Source organism: Lutjanus erythropterus, chromosome 17 (genome assembly GCF_056507025.1).
Source record: "Lutjanus erythropterus isolate fLutEry1 chromosome 17, fLutEry1.hap2, whole genome shotgun sequence".
Lineage (NCBI taxonomy): Eukaryota > Metazoa > Chordata > Actinopteri > Lutjaniformes > Lutjanidae > Lutjanus > Lutjanus erythropterus.
The window spans coordinates 4535322-4551201 of NC_139333.1; the positions used below are offsets into that span (position 1 = coordinate 4535322).

Here is a 15880-nt window from a genome sequence, read left to right on the forward strand (position 1 = left end):
TAACAGTATGAAAAAAATCTGCATGGAAAAATATGTCAGTGACAGTAAACAGTGTTAATCCCACTGCTGGGAGGAGCATCAAAAAGATATAAAAATATGGTACAAGACACAAAGAAATCATAGCTCTCTCCATAAAATGTTAGCAAATTACTAAGTATGAGACATTTTTCCCCCTTTTTTGTTGTTGAGTGCCACCGATCAGTTGTTGGCACCGACTGTTACCATGGTAACATGGGTCTCAGGTCTGAGTGAGTCTGGGGGCTGTTATAGCCCCCCCCAACCCTTCAACCCAAGCAGTCACAACAGACGGCTGTGAGTTTTTCCTCACCATTGTTGCAAAGTACTTGCTCATGGTGGGAATCATTGGTTCTACTTCTTTTATGAGTTGGCGCTATATAATTAAAATTGACTTGACTTGATCTGGATGGATATGCCATTATCAACCTATCAGTCTATCGCTTGAGTCATCTTCTTTACCTTTTCATCACATGTCGAGCCACCACCCTCACCACCTCCTCCGTCCCTGGGCTGCATCTCCAGCACCGTGCGGAAAAGCTTCTCGGAGGTTTGCGTGAGGAATCCGATCTCAGCGTTGGGGTGAAGGCCGTACAGGTAGGGCGACTCAGCAGGCAGGGTGTCATCAATGTACTGTAGCGAAAGAAATCCACGTCAGAAGTGTGTAGAACCCTTGTGTCACCAGAAATCCTGACCAAGATATATGGATTTATCTTTGAACGACAAACTCAGGACTTTAACAAAGTTTGAAATTCTTTGAAGGCAGAACAGAACTCTAACTTCCAACTAATTTCAGCCAATTGTCGATATTGATACATGAAGAGCCAGAGGATGGTGACAGGGTGGTATGTTTTTTTTCCCTCTGCGTTGGGTTGTTGGAATTGAGGTGAGCTGAAGTGAACTGCTGGGTTGATTTGGACGGAGAGAGTCGCTGAAGGTACGTTCATAACTGACTGTTGGGGAGACTGAGGGGTGTGGGAGTGGTCTTGTTTGTGTCTCCATGGCTCCAGCACGTCATTGCACCAAAAAATCCTGAACATAGAATCCATGAACAGCAGTCTAACTCCACACAATTCAGTACTATACACAGTAGTTGTCAGTCTTTTCACGTCTTTTCAGCAACTATGTTCTCATGTATAATGTGTTTAGAAGCAAAACTCTGTATTCCCTTCACACCGACTTAAAGACAATTTAAATACATATTTGACCTGAACACTAACCCTATCTTAGCCCTAGATTATTTTATATTAACAGCATAAAAATTGACAACTCCAATTACTTCCTGCGAGAAAAGAACCAAAGTCTTTTTTTTCCTCTCTCAGGTGTTTCTTCTGAAGTAGTGCTGACAAAGGACAAGAATGGAAGCATATAAATGATGAGATATTTCTGGGTGAGATTCAAACACTCAGGATCAATTGACAGACTGTTAATGACCATAACAAGGGGAAGGAAATGTGGCATTTTCCATCTGCTGCTCCATAATGAATATCAATATGCTTTTAAGTTAGTGCAGATGAAAGTGGAAGCTCGACTGAAAAAAGGCTGCGTTTGGCGGGGCACTTACATTAAATAAAAAAAGCTCTTCTAATCATAATGTCGTGATGAAAGTTTTGATGGAAAATATATTGGCCTTTAATACGGAAACACTTTGTAGTCAGCGTGTTTGATCTCCTCTGTAGTCGCTGGCTAACTTTTGCTGATTGCGTACACGTGTACATTGTTGAAAGAGGAGTAAAACTGCTGAGTCACCTTCCTTCTTTGTGCCTGTCCCAGTCCTCTCCTTTCCTAAATATACTGTTTGCTCCAGATGGTTGTGAGGGAGGCGATGGCCTAACAGACCCCCAGGGACCCACAGGCCTTTACAGCCCCTGTTGTTGGGCCAAGATCTCCACCGCTCAGCCCCTCGGCTCGGGCCGTGTGGTGACAGCCAAATGTAAAACGCTCCGGTCCTTCCCAGCGGAGCCGCTGTGACAGCCAGGATGTGCCCGCTGAGCAGCACCCGGACCGAGGGAAAATTAAATACAAGTCGTTCTCCCCGCTCCCTCTGCCTCCCCGAGGAGCTCATGGGGGGGGGGAATCTGGACTGTCTGCTAGAACACATTTTCTAAACCGCTGTTATTCATATAAATGTTGGCAGTTGTCAGTTTTTCTTAAGGGACACCAGTGAAGTTGGTTCCTGCTGTCACAAAATAAAACTGCACCTCCAAAAAAAAGCAACCATTTTAAAGGGCTAGTTCACCCAAAAATTAAAATTCAGTCATTATCTATTCACCCTTGTGCTGACTGAAGGTTGGGTTTAGTTTTTTAGTCACTGACCAGGTGACCAGTCTTCAAACAGACAAAAACAACACCAGCACATAAAATGCCATTACATGACATGTCGTTCACTTGCGCACACACCCAGTTCAGATGTTGTGCATGTGAACGTGGCTCCAAGCGAAGGATCAGTGAAGCTTCAGGTGAAAAACATGGTGTAAATGACGTCTTTCAAGTCAGCTTGACATGTCAGTGTTTCAGGAGTATTTCTTTTCACTTCAAACTGTACAATATCAATATCTCACTTTGGTATATTATCATTTTTGATGGTGCAATACCAATATTCCTATGTGCAATGATGTAAACTCAACTGTTGAGTCTGTTACTTGTTTATGTTACATATATTGTTGTATTTTTATACTTCCACCTGTTTATATTATCCCTATTTCTATATTGTTTATACTGATTAATATTTCCTTTTGTTTATATTGTTCCTATTTTTTATATTTCCTCTGTTCTAAACTTTTCCTATTTTCTATATTTCCTATTGTTTGTATTGCTTGTGTTCTTATTATTTATTGCTTTTTATTGATCTTCTTTTCTATTTACTATTCGCTCTGCTGCTGTAACACTGTAAATTTTCCCTTAGTGGGACCAATAAAGGATTATCGTATCTTATCTCAAGAGACTTGGATTACATCAGACAAGGCATTTTATGTTTTCTCTTATTTTTCTCTGCTTGAAATAGGGCTGTACAATTAATCATAATATTATTTGGCTAGGTGCAATATTCAAATTGCAGAACCAAATCCAAAAAGGAAAAATGTGTGAGAAAACAGCATTATAATGAGGTACTGTTGTGCTGCAGAGATGAAACAGATGAAATAAAACCTGTTTGTTTGGTACAGACCCCAACAAATGTCAAATCATCGCAATTTTACCGTATTGCACAGCCCTAGTTTGAAAACTGGTCACCATTCACTTCCATTGTTTGGGAGATTCTGCAATACTGTTCTCCTGTGGAACTCCAGCAGTGTTTTGTGGACTAAAAAACTAAACCTGACCTGGCATGACAGTGAGAGGATATTGACTGAATTTTCATTTCTGGGTGAGCTATCCCTTTAAATTGTTAACTGAAACAAGTACAATATGCTTATTCATTTCTGAGAATGATACATAATATGTGAGTCTTTGTAGGGAGCTGCAGCATTGAAACAACAAGCTGCCTCGTTTCTGATTTCATCCTGTCAATCAGGGTTTGTGTTCAGTGATAAATAACAACATACGACAGACAAGATGGGGCAGGTTGAGGTGAAGATGCTGCCCTGAGCTGTCAGAACTCGTGTATGAAGAGCTCTAATGCACAGTCGGGCTCAATCAGGTCAACATCATTAATGCTGATCACACAGGGGATGAATGTATGTTTATTCTGAGCACTTTAAATGTTTAACTAACAGGGCAGCATGGCGCCTCGAGATCCTGAGTTCAATCTCACCCCAGTCACAACAGAAAAAAAAAAAAAAGGCAAATTCATTGGTGCATAGGTGGTGTTTTAGATGCTTGGTGACATAAGCTGTTTTCACAAATGCACTCTGAACTATGTCCTGAGAATCAGGTCTGGACATCGTCCAAATGTGCCCTTTCACATATGCAGCACGCATGAGGATAATGTCTGTGTCAGACGTGTTCACATATGTAAAAAATAATCTGCATGGTTCAGGGGTGGGCTGGTGCCTGCAGAGTGTGCAGCAGCAGAAGGAGGAGGACTCATCTGTAATGATGACTGCTTTTCAATACAGAGTCTTGAAATGAACAAACTGAAGCAGGGAAGAATGTTAGAATACGCAGAGATCAGCTGACTCCAGTGAGCTCACTTGGCATCAGACATCTCCTTCCCAGGATGGTGAAGGCATGCCCCGCCCTACTCTGACACAACTTTGCCATCCTGTGAAAAATACATGTGTAGGCTGATACTGATCCAACTGATATTATGTATGAAAACAGAACTATCAGTGGTTATCAGGTGCATACAGTCCTTCTGGGTAGTTTCTAGTTTCTAGTTAAATACAGAGTTGCGCTGCATGTATGAAAGGGGTTATACTACAATACAAAATGTGACAAAATACGGTCATCAACAATTTTTTTAGGGAGATGTTTTACTGTGAGCTTGACTCCATTAAATTTAACAATTTGTAAACGGAGTACAGCAATGTGACTCCACATCAGCCTACTTTTAGTTCTAAAATGAATTGACATATGTGTTTTTGAATCAGTCATTTAATGTAACTTATATTTACCTTGACAGACACTGTGGGATTCTATGTTTTCAGGTGTCTTTTGTGCACACCTTTAATTCAGAAGGCACTCATCTTAATTGAGACTGGTAAACACGGTCTTATTCTCAGTTAGTGTGTTAGAGAAAAGTGTCCACAGACAGGTTGTCTTTTCTCTTTCTTTTCTTTTCTTTTTCATTCCATCTGACAAGCTGCTTGTGAAGATGAGGCACTTTAAAAGATTTATTAGTGCTTTGAGATATAATTTAGTTAGATCTAATCAGGTTGTCAGACAGAGATAACTGTATTGCCTAATTTTTATTAATCAGAATGAACAGTGATTATATTTGCTATTTTTTTCCATTTATGTTGCTGCTACAACTTAGTATTTGTTGATGTCCTTTTATTTGACTAATTGGCAAAATTTTCATTGACAAAATTAAGGTAATGAGTAACTTTTAAAGGTAACATTACCCAAAACTGCTCAGCACTGTAACTTTACCTGTCAAGTTGGACTCCAGGCAAACACACAGTTTGAATTTGGCCTGACTGTGATGATTCTATTGAAACAAATTGATTCAGTAGAATATTTCACAAAGCCCTTACTGTTTCAACACAACATCTGGCACATTTTCATGTTACAAAGTGTGGGCACACACTTGCCACACACACGAGGCGTACAAGGAGCAACTATAAGATTTATTTGAAGTTGCTCTGCATTGGACTGCTGTTTGTTGTTTATCCTGAGGCATGCTGGGATAGACTCGCCCACCTTAAGTTTAGATAGAGGCACACAGCTGCTAGCACAAAATCTATTCTTTACACCACTTATTTTTTGTGCATGTCTATAAATATTTTGTGTGACTCATCTAGTTCCACTCATTTTGACTTTCATGCCTTTGACTTCGTAATCTCAGTTTGCTAACGTTCAAGTTTGCCAGTTCGACTTGCTGGCAAACTGTTTCCACCCACGGAGCAGCTCCACCTCAGAGAAATATTTATATAACTCAAACTACAATCTGTTATGTCCCAGGGACCCATATGGGAAGAGTTTTATTGTTATTGATTTAGCATTGAATTGTAAAACTCCACACTGTACACGGGGAATAATGATGGTGAAAAAAACTTTTAATTATAGTGATTCAATTTTAGCAATATTAAACCAGCATTACGTTGCTGGCGCTGACACAGAGGCCCCTTGGGGACCCCTGGTGGCCCCAAGTAAACATCTAAAGTGCCTCTGCTGTAATCATAATATTTCCCCGCGCTGTAACTACGGCTTATCTTGTATCCATTGCCTTTTATCCTGCTTTTTTCTTCTTTGTTTTCTCCTTTTTGTTGCTGTAATGACTTCAGTTTACTTTCATGTAATCTAAGGGCCAGGAATGACCCGATCTGACTCTGCCTCACCTGGTGGTAGCTGTTGTAGTCCATGTTTCCAGGCAAGGGGAAGCCAGGCGCCAGGTACAGCTCCCCCTCCATCATCTCAGGCTTGATATACTCCTCCAGGTAGGTGCGACACAGACGGCGGTCCCAGTCGTCCGTGATGTGACCCCCGTACATGATCTCACCGAACAAGTAGCGCAGGTCGTCAAACGGCACCTGGGATTTAGAGGCAGAGGGGATGTTGCTCTGTTCAGAGGTGGCCCGTGGTGTTTAGCTGAGGTCACATGTGTTTAGATTTCCAATTAAGATTACAAAGGTTGCTCTTTGTAATCCTTTGCGCAGGGATAAAAGAAAAACAGAAACACATCTACCTTAGGATTGGCTTCCAGGTAGTTGTAGAGGACGTTGATAGAAATGGTGAGGTCTCCGGTGTTAAAGGGGTATGATCTGTTCCAGCCCTGAGGACCAAACTTCCTCCTCTCCGCCACCACCGCATGGAAGTAGCACAGGGCGAACAGAATGCTCTTAAACTCGTTCTCCCGTGCACACATCTCCAGCGTGTCCTGGAAAACAAAATAACAAACGGTGCGGTGCATTCAAAAATGTCCTTTTTGTGTTGAGACTAAATTGGTCCTTTTTGCATATGCTGTGTTCCTGTTGTAAACTTACCCCCTTCTGGGAGGAAATATGTTCTGCTATTTCATCACGCTTGGGAATCAATCTGATACTCACTCAGCATCTCCGACTACTTGGTACTTTTATGGTTTTAAGTGTTTCCACTGTTTGAAAACCCATCTATACTTTCTACGCCTGGTGGGGAACATGCGATTGCTTCTGTGTGTTTGTGTGTGCGTGAGTGCAAGAGAGAATGAGTGAGTGAGTGAGCGAGTGATCAGCGGGCCTGCAGCTTATCCGGGGCAAATCTCACATACTACTGGACTGACAAGTCTAATTTTTTGTGCACATTCATGACTGCTGAAGGACCTCTGTGATTCGCAGTTTTTTGAAAACCTTTTTATGCCTCCACGCCAGCAACAGCCATGTCCAGAAGCATTGTGTTTTCAGGTCATCCTGTTCTTGTGAATGTTCTCATGAGGCCTTGAGGGAATGTCTTCAGACTTTGCACAAATGACAACTTGGACCAAGGTTGAATTGATGAGATTTTGGTGGTCAAAGTCACGGTGACCTGACTGTGCACATATTTGGCGGTAATTCAAAAATTCTTATGTCAATTATGAAAAATATATTAAGCATATTAATGTTAGAACTCTGCAAATCTCTGCTTTTTGCATCTGGCAGTTGTGGTGGCATTGCAGTAGGTGCTTCACCATCTGTTGCCCGGCAGGGATCTGCACTCTACTGAGTGACCTTTTTGGAGTTTACATTTGTAATCTTCTTTTAAATTTTCTATTTTTATTTGTAGCTACACTCCTTACAATGTTTTGTTTGTTGTTTGTCTTGTCCTGTCTGTCCAAGGGTATCTAACACACACACATAGAATGAGTACACATAGTGCTGATTCTCACTTGGTGTGGGAGAGGACACCGTCCTCTCAGTGACCCAGCCTCATCTCTTTTGGAGACAACACCTTTTAAATCCAGGCAAGGGTGGCTCTGTTTGTACTGCATTGGATTGTGTCTCTTGCACTGTCTACAAAAACTATTATATGCACACACAAAAAGAAAGAGCGGCACATTTTAAAGACACACACTCACACCTCCTGAACTGTACAGCTGCATTAAGGGAGCCGTGTTGGTGTGTTACAGGTAAAAAGTTGTGGCAGGCAGCCCTGTGATCTGTTTTATTTTGTCAAGTCCCTGGTGCTGCGGTGCACTAACAGACAGACAATGAGATGACTAGATAGCAATAAACCCGACGATGAGATTCCCTTTTAATTGTCACAACTTGTCAGGCGCTTTCAGCCTCCAACCGTCTCCTGGGCTCATTATTCCAGACAGGCAAATAAAAAACTGGACGTAAATGGCATTGTAATCTCGGGGGGGAGAGACAGTTAAATAAGCATGCCAATAACCCCTATGGAAATACGAAGGCTAAATTCTCTTTATTCCAGCATGTGTCATGGTGAGTGCTGCGGTGAAGGCCCGTTCACTTCGCCTGGCGCTGTGCCCTGGGGAGCTGACTGCAACGATGTACGTGCACGCACACAAGTACAGTGGAAGCTGGCTCCCGTACGCACGCACGCACGCACACACACACACACACACACACACACGCACCCTTTTGGAAATTTAGTTAATATTCTGCACGGTACTCCTCTGCTCAACACAGCTGAAAGAGATGCATAGCCTCCCTATTCATGACCTGTGGACTGGAGAGAAGTGACATGCAGTCAGATCGCAGGGAGAAAGACACATAAACACACACATGGATGCGCGCACACATGAACCGGTAAACACACACTGAGCAGACAGGTCTGAGATTATCATCAGGGTATGCGTGAGTGTGAATAACTGGAAAATTTGAAAGATAAACTGAATCGATCACTTTCAGCAAACAGTGGAGTGCAAATCCATAACAGCTTATTTCACAACAGTGCCATACAAGTGTTATCTCAGTAAAAACCATTTTGCCAGACGTTAACTTTAGCCCACCCAGACTCCATCTCACAGGCTTCTGCGGATGGAAATAGGCGATGGAGCTGTACGCATCTGCCAGTGAAAAGGTCAAGAGGAAAGAAACTGTCATTTCTCTGGCTTAGCGCCGGCTTTAGCCACGCGGGTGGGCTATTACAGAGAGTTAGCCTACCATTGATTAGCTTTCACTGAGTACACATGACTGGAATATTCCCCCCGTCCTTACCTCAGTGGACCTCCCTGTTGCTCTGCATAAGACGGGGCTCACAAGCTCGTTGCGCTTATCAAACAGATAGACATCGGCAAACTAAGGATCGTGGAAATGGACTGGGAGGAAGACGAGCACTTGGGTAATGGTGCGGGGGAAGATGCATCGGCAGCGAAGCACTGAGGTAATGGTGAGGCTTAGATAGAAGGGAGAACTGATAAGCTGGGAGAGGCCACTGCGGCGCACTGATCCATTCTAACTACAGAGGCTGTAGAACGGCCAGGGAGCATGATATGGTCTGGACGCTCTCAGATACAAACACAAAAAGGAGAAAATTGACTTTGTTGAGAGCTCCGTCCTCATGTGATACCGTCAGCTCCCAGCAGTGTGCGACCACACAAACTTTTAGCGTTAGCATGTGCTAGGTTGACGTCCGTCCTCTGGGGGTCAGAGGCAATTCCAGGGTGAGTGAAAGGTGACTCCCGCCATCTGCGAGCTCCTACGTTTCTGCAAATTGGCAACTTGATGAGAAATCTGGAGTGAAAATTGGCATGTGTTGTCTCAACTGCCACTCTCAGCAAACAAGAAAATGAGTCTTTCAGAGGAAGGTGGCACAAATCAACATGAAGTATCAGTCACCCTCATATATTAAAGATCCCATGGAATGGGCACAAGAACTGGAAAACTTCTTGGAAAACATTTCATCTTCAGAGGTGACCTTCAGTGGCTGCGCTTGTGGGTGTAACTAAAAACTCCAATTAATATTAAAGATTTTTCAACTCTCCCACCTTTCAGAACACTGTATCAAATCAAACTGACTTTCTTGACATTGTTTTATTGATTAGGACTGAAATGATTCAAACAGGAAATACTCACATTCACACTCACAATTAAAGTTATTATTTGATGGGACCATTAAAATCAAAGAGCTCCTTTCAGAGAGTTATACAAAAATACATACTTGATGTAATTTCTCATTGGAATATGATTGCAAGTGATGCACTGACTTGTAGGCTGCATGTTAAAGTTAAATTTGATTTAGTTGAGGATAAGTTTAAAGTTGCATTAAATGATTTTTGACCACAGGGTACTAATGGCCAATACCAAACTTTTTAAATTCAATATGATTTAAATGTTATGATAATAAGTGTAGCTTATTAACAGAGCTGCAACAATTAATCAATTAATTGATTGTAAAATTATTCGCTAACTATTCTGATAACAGATGAATCATTTTGAGTCATATTTTCATTTAAAAAAAATGTCCAAATTCTCTGATTTCAGCTTCTTAAATGTGAATATTTTCTGGTTTCTTTACTCCTTTATGACAGTAAACTGAATATTTTTGGGCTGTGGTCAAAACAAGACATTTGAGGACGTCATCTTGGGAAACAGAGGCTGAACATTTTACTCCATTTTCTGATAATTTACAGACAAAACAAGTAATTGATTAATGAAGAAAATAATCAACAAATTAATCAGTTTTGAAAATAATCATTAGTTGCAGGAAAATAAGTGTAAAAAAACGGTCTAGTTTTTTATAGAACTACTATGATAAAATGATGATAATTAACTTGTTTTTCTTCAGCCACCTTATAACTTTCAGGGTCTGTTGTTTTTACATATTTGCTACGTGGCCATTGTCACATGCATTTTAATATTTTTAAATTCTTTGAATGAAAATTAGCATGACACCATGCTACATTTTCTTTCTGCCATTCTCTCACAATCCAACATTCACTCCACCTTTAACTCTGTTGAGTCCATCAAGTCTTGAAAGAAAACTCTCTGGCTCTTTATCTGCTGAATACTCCACTATGTCCACTACCTACTTGCTAACTCATCTGTCTGCTGTCTGTTTTGTACTAGGCAGGTATTGTACAATAGGTTTATATTTTTTTTTTTAGACTTAATGAGATGCCAGCCACTGCTGGGAAGCAGGTTGATGAGAGCAGTGAGTGAAGCAAAACACTAAAGTTGTGGGCTGTTAAAACCAAAACAATGAGCTGATGTGAGCTGATGATGCTTAAGTGCTCTGGAGAGCTGAGGGGAACTGCAGAGTCGGGTGATAATTATCAGGGGGTTTGTCACTTAAGCAACCCTTTTCACATTATGCATAGTGATTTGAACAATTACAAATATAAAAAATATTTATTAGTGCAGCTTTAACTCATTCTTATTCTGTGGGGTTGTTCAGTACATAACAGTGTATAATGTTTCATGAGCTCATTTTATATTTTGTTTGTTAAAAGAAACTGGAAAATAGAGCTGTCATATAAATGTAGAGGGATAAAAAAGTACAAGATTTGCTTCTGAAAATGAATGGAAAAATGTAAAATAGAAATACTCAAGTATGGTTTTTGACAATAGCGAAGCACGGACTGCAGTTACAACCACGGGTCATTCATGGATTGGGTAGACGGGTCATAAAAATTAACAATCTGATTATTAGTGGATGGGAAATAGGGTGGTGTGTGTCACCAATAAGAGAGACTCTGTGTGCGCATTTACACACGAGGGACAGCAGCGTAACTTCCCTTCACTTCCCTGTAGCCTACAGGGGCCAGTAGAGGTGTGTGTGTGGGTCTCTATATTGGAGAAAATATGTTTGGGTGGGTGATGGGTGGATGGGGGTGGTTTCTCATGAGCTCAGAACCCCTCTGCGCAGCACTAGTACACAAGCAAATGATTTCACTTTTTTCCTACCACTGTTTTCTACAGTTTACTACTATCACATGACACCCTGGAGTGAACCACACCTCTGGGTGTATTACCTGGTTGAAGTTGTCCAAGGCCTTGTGCAGGTTGGCGTGCATGCCCGTCGGCGGCTCGTTGGTGATCTTGATGGAGTTCTCGAGAATGCCCTGCGGGATGATGTGGCCCTCGGGGGTGGAGGAGGGCTCGGCGCTGACGAACACCCTGAAGTTCTCGTGGCTTCCGTCCGCGTGCTGCTCCAGAAGTTTCTCTAAGGTGCCCAGCCAGCGAGCCACCAGGTGGATATTCTACCGTTAGGGGAAATGGCATCAGCAAGTGAAGGGTTAAGAAGAGAACTGCATGTTATTGGTTGGGGACAAGTTGTTAGGCAAAATGAATTCTCCCCCTCTGATGGTGTAGAGCCTAATCTAAACACAGATAATGTTTTCCGTTGGATATCTGCGAAAGTCTGGGCTTTAATGGATAACACATAATAGCTTAATAAGGTACTTGATGCTAGAATTGGCCGTATAATTTATGTTTGTAATGACAACTAGCAAAAAGGAGCAATTAAAATGTTGCATATTCTTCTCTCTTCACTGTGACTTTGATGTGGCACCAAATTAAATGGTACATAGCACTTGAAACCCATTTCCAGGTTGCTGACATCAAGCGACCGTTCTCTGGCGTTACTTCAGCCTGACTTTTCTGCATATTCATCTCTCGGTACGGCGCGGGCAGCCGAGCTGACTTGTACTATCACACAAGCATGGATGAGCTCAATTTTCCATCTCAACTGTCCTGACACTTACAGGATATCCTGTGAATGATAAGGAGTCAGCCAAGCCCCCCACATCTCACCATGCAGCGCTGCCCATTCCCTAAATCTAATTACAGCACTAATAACTCCAGTCATTAATTCATAAGCCTCTTTACTTTCTCATTTCCCTTTGCTCTCCATATTTAATCTTCCTTATGATGGCTGAAGTTAGCCCTCTTTTCCAAACGACGGGAGATGACAAGGAGCGGAACGTCGATTTTTCAGGAGAGTCGTCGAAAAACAAAAGAGGGGAGAAAAGTTTTTACATTGTGCGGGAGGAGAGAGAAGTCCGGGAGGAGCCGGGAGCTGAGAAGGGGATAAGTTAGTTTGCCTCTCGAAGCCTTAGAGAATAATGAATGGTATACAAATTAAAAGTCTAAATTCAAGCGCTTTTTCATCAAGCCGGAGTACAACCCTTCCTCTTGGCATGTAAATAGTTTGGCAATAAAGGGAGCCAACAGAAGAAGTGAGAGACTGCCTCAGAACTTGTCACTGTAATGAAACCATTCATCCTCTGGCTGCAGGGGGAGAGGAGAGGGGGGGGGGGCGGAGAGGGGGAGAGACAGACCAGCAGGCCGACAGACAAACAAACAAGACAGAGGAGCAGCCACTATTTTATGGCTTTTTAATTAACTTTCAGGTGCAACATTTTTTGTTCCCTCAACGTCTTCTTGATAAGGGCCTTCCAGCCCCTGTGATGACTGCGCTGATACTACATCAAAGAGTCACCTATTTACATAATAATATAAAAGTTGAATCTAAAACCCATTAGAAGACACCACTGGCAAGGTCTTTGATGCATTGCTATCAAACGCAACCTGAGGGAAAGCACAATGGCACATCGAACCGCCTGTCACGCACACACGCGCGCTGGCTCGCGCACAAGGCGAGTGAGAACACATGCAGGTGCACGCACACGGCCTTTTCTTTTTCACACACGCGAAAAAAAAACACATTCGTCAAGGAGCCGGCGCCGAGGACAGCTGCACAGCTGGGCTCCGGCGCTGAGGAGGAGGCGGCCCCGCAGAGGAGAAGCAGTCAGACTCCAGACTGACGTAGGAACACAGCTAACAGGACTGAGGGACAAACAGTGACTGCCGACACACCGCAGGCGATGACAGCATGACAGACTGCTGAGTCTAAATTTAAAAACAGTGCCGATAAATTCGCAAATGTGCAGGATGCAGTTCAAGTGTGGTGGGTTTGGAGGGTCTTTATTTTTAATGGTAGGCTAGCTCAGTGGTTTCAAACTGGCATTCAGGGACCACTGGGGGTCCTTGAGTTGTTTGCAGGGGGTCCCCAGCAAAAGGAGGAATCGAGTATTTTAACTTTCATCACATTTTTTGGAAGTTGGAGCACCAAGGGAAGATAAAGGGTTGGCCCTTTTGATTGATTTTAATTTATAGTGATCCTAGTTTGATCATTCATTGACTATGAAAAACATTATCTCCAAACCTAAAAATACTCAGAGGGGATTCCTTAAAGGGGTAGTTCTCCCAGAAATGAAAATTCAGTCATTATCTAATCACCCTTGTGCTGAACGAAGGTCGGGTTTCTATTCACATTCATATAAGCTGGCAGTTGGCAGGTTTTCTTAAGGGACACCAGTGAAGTTGGTTCCCGCTGTCACCTCCAAAAAAACACCCACTTTAAAGGAACAGTTCATCCAACAATAAAATTCAGTCATTATCGACTCACCCTCATGCTGACTGAATGTCTGGTTTAGTTAATTAGTCCACAAAACACTGCTGGAGTTTCATAAGAAAACAGCGTCTCAGAATCTCTCACACAATTGAAGAGAATGGTGACCAGTTTTCAAATGTGAAAAACAACAGAAAAAAAACAAACAAAAAAACATAAAATGCCTCCATACTGCTTGTCTGGCGTAGTCCAAGTCTCGTAAAGCCCAGTCATGTCATTCAGTTGTGTGTGGCACCATCACACCCAGTTCAGACGTATGTGTGGGTAATCGAACGTGGCTCCAAGCTAAGGATCTACAGTGGCTACAATTTAAGCTACAGACGTGTATAAATGACTGTTTTTCAAGTCAATTTGGGATGTTGGGGCTTTAAGAGACTTGGATTACACCAGATGAGCAGTATGTTGGCATTTTATGTGTTTTTTTTTTGGGTGGGGGGTTGTTTTTCACATTTGAAAACAGGTCACCATTCACGTCAATTGTTTGGGAGAGTCTGCTACACTGTTATCCTGTGAAACTCCACAAGTATTTTCAGAAATAAAAAACTAAACCTGACCTTCAATCGACCTATTTTCTTTTTTTCACATCTGAAACATGGTCACAGGCGGGGATTATTTGCATATTCATGAATCCTTGAATACTAAATAAAGGCAAGGTGTAGAGCTATATGTGAGCCATTTTAACAAGGTATCTGAACTTATTTTGCAAAAAAAACATTATAAAACACAATTTATTACTTCATGCAGAACATTTTATATTGTTAAGCATGACTGGAGGTGGACTTTAATATAACACTGTTATTAGATTATCCAGTAGTTTTTCTGTTCATAAACACTGAAAAAAAAGAAAACTTTAAAACTGGGGAGGGAAAATTCTGTAACTCTATCATAAAGAGTATAAAATGCAAGATAATTCATGTTCACATTAATAACTTAAACAGGGCCATGATACTGATATCCTCAGTGTATCTGAAAGTGTTCCTTGCCCTCCTTGTAGGTTAAAAAGGGTCAGCTCTACATCAAAAGTTAAAACGAATCTTGTCCAACTCTCAATGTAAGATTTCCAAAAAGAGGAATGCATGAATCATTTAAGTTTCAAAAGACTACCAGAGCTTTCTGGCTCTTCCTTACAGAGTAAAGTGAAGAGAGACAAGAGAGGACATCGAGGGAGCATTTTCGTCAAATTGTCTCTCCTGCTTTCTCTCGTTTCCGCACCTCTTTCATGCTGCCGCCTGCAAATGGGGTGGCTTTAGCAGTAAATGTGCGAAGAGGATGGCGAGTTTAGGCCACTCGATTCCCGCTGCCTGGCCGATGTGGGATATTCAACTCCAATCTGCCCGATTGATTGCCTCTCCACCCTCAGCCGCCCCCCACCACCTCCTTCCTCCCCAGTGGGCTGCTTTCAAAGTTTCTGCATCTCTGTCTCCCAGGCCCATCTGAGCGGGAGCTGCTGTTCTGCAGCATAATTACCCGTCAGCGAAGGGGAACCTGCCATTGACCTGGCCCTCTGCTGATGGAGCTGGGCCTGGCAGCGGGGAGAGTAAAGGTGGACTGCGAGACGGCAGGAGGAGGAGGAAGGGAGGGTTGGATAGGTAGGTGGATAGCTGAGATGAGAAGGTGAGGAGGGGAGGGAGAGATAGCCGCTTTGTCGGAAAGGTGGGAGGACGTGAGGATTGATAAGAGGGTAGATGCAGTGTGAGAAAACGATAGGACCAAAGTATGAAAGTTACGTGGCGGAATGAGAGGGTGGGAGGAGGAATAGAAGAGAGAAGATGGAGTGTTACATCAGGAGGAGAAACTGCTGGTGAAAACAGAGGAGGGACGAGAATATGATACCTCCCCTCCCCTCCGTTTCCCTCAGAGCCACAGGGGTGGCTCTCAGCGGGCAGACAAACAGACAGCCGATGATAAAGCGAGTGGGAGGTTTGTTGCCAGG

The 15880-nt window shown here is 42.5% G+C and overlaps 1 protein-coding gene across 1 annotated transcript in view; it reads right to left on the bottom strand.

Moving 5' to 3' along the window:
• The window catches only part of dnah9 (dynein, axonemal, heavy chain 9), a 203527-nt gene that overhangs the window by 19222 nt on the left and 168425 nt on the right, over window positions 1-15880 (bottom strand). Inside the window, exons 71-74 of the mRNA XM_084741680.1 lie at window positions 11507-11734; window positions 6302-6493; window positions 5955-6146; window positions 478-648 (exon numbers count right to left, since the gene is read on the bottom strand). Of these exons, the coding sequence (XP_084597806.1) occupies window positions 478-648; window positions 5955-6146; window positions 6302-6493; window positions 11507-11734 (783 nt within the window). The remainder of the gene's footprint in view (window positions 1-477; window positions 649-5954; window positions 6147-6301; window positions 6494-11506; window positions 11735-15880) is intronic.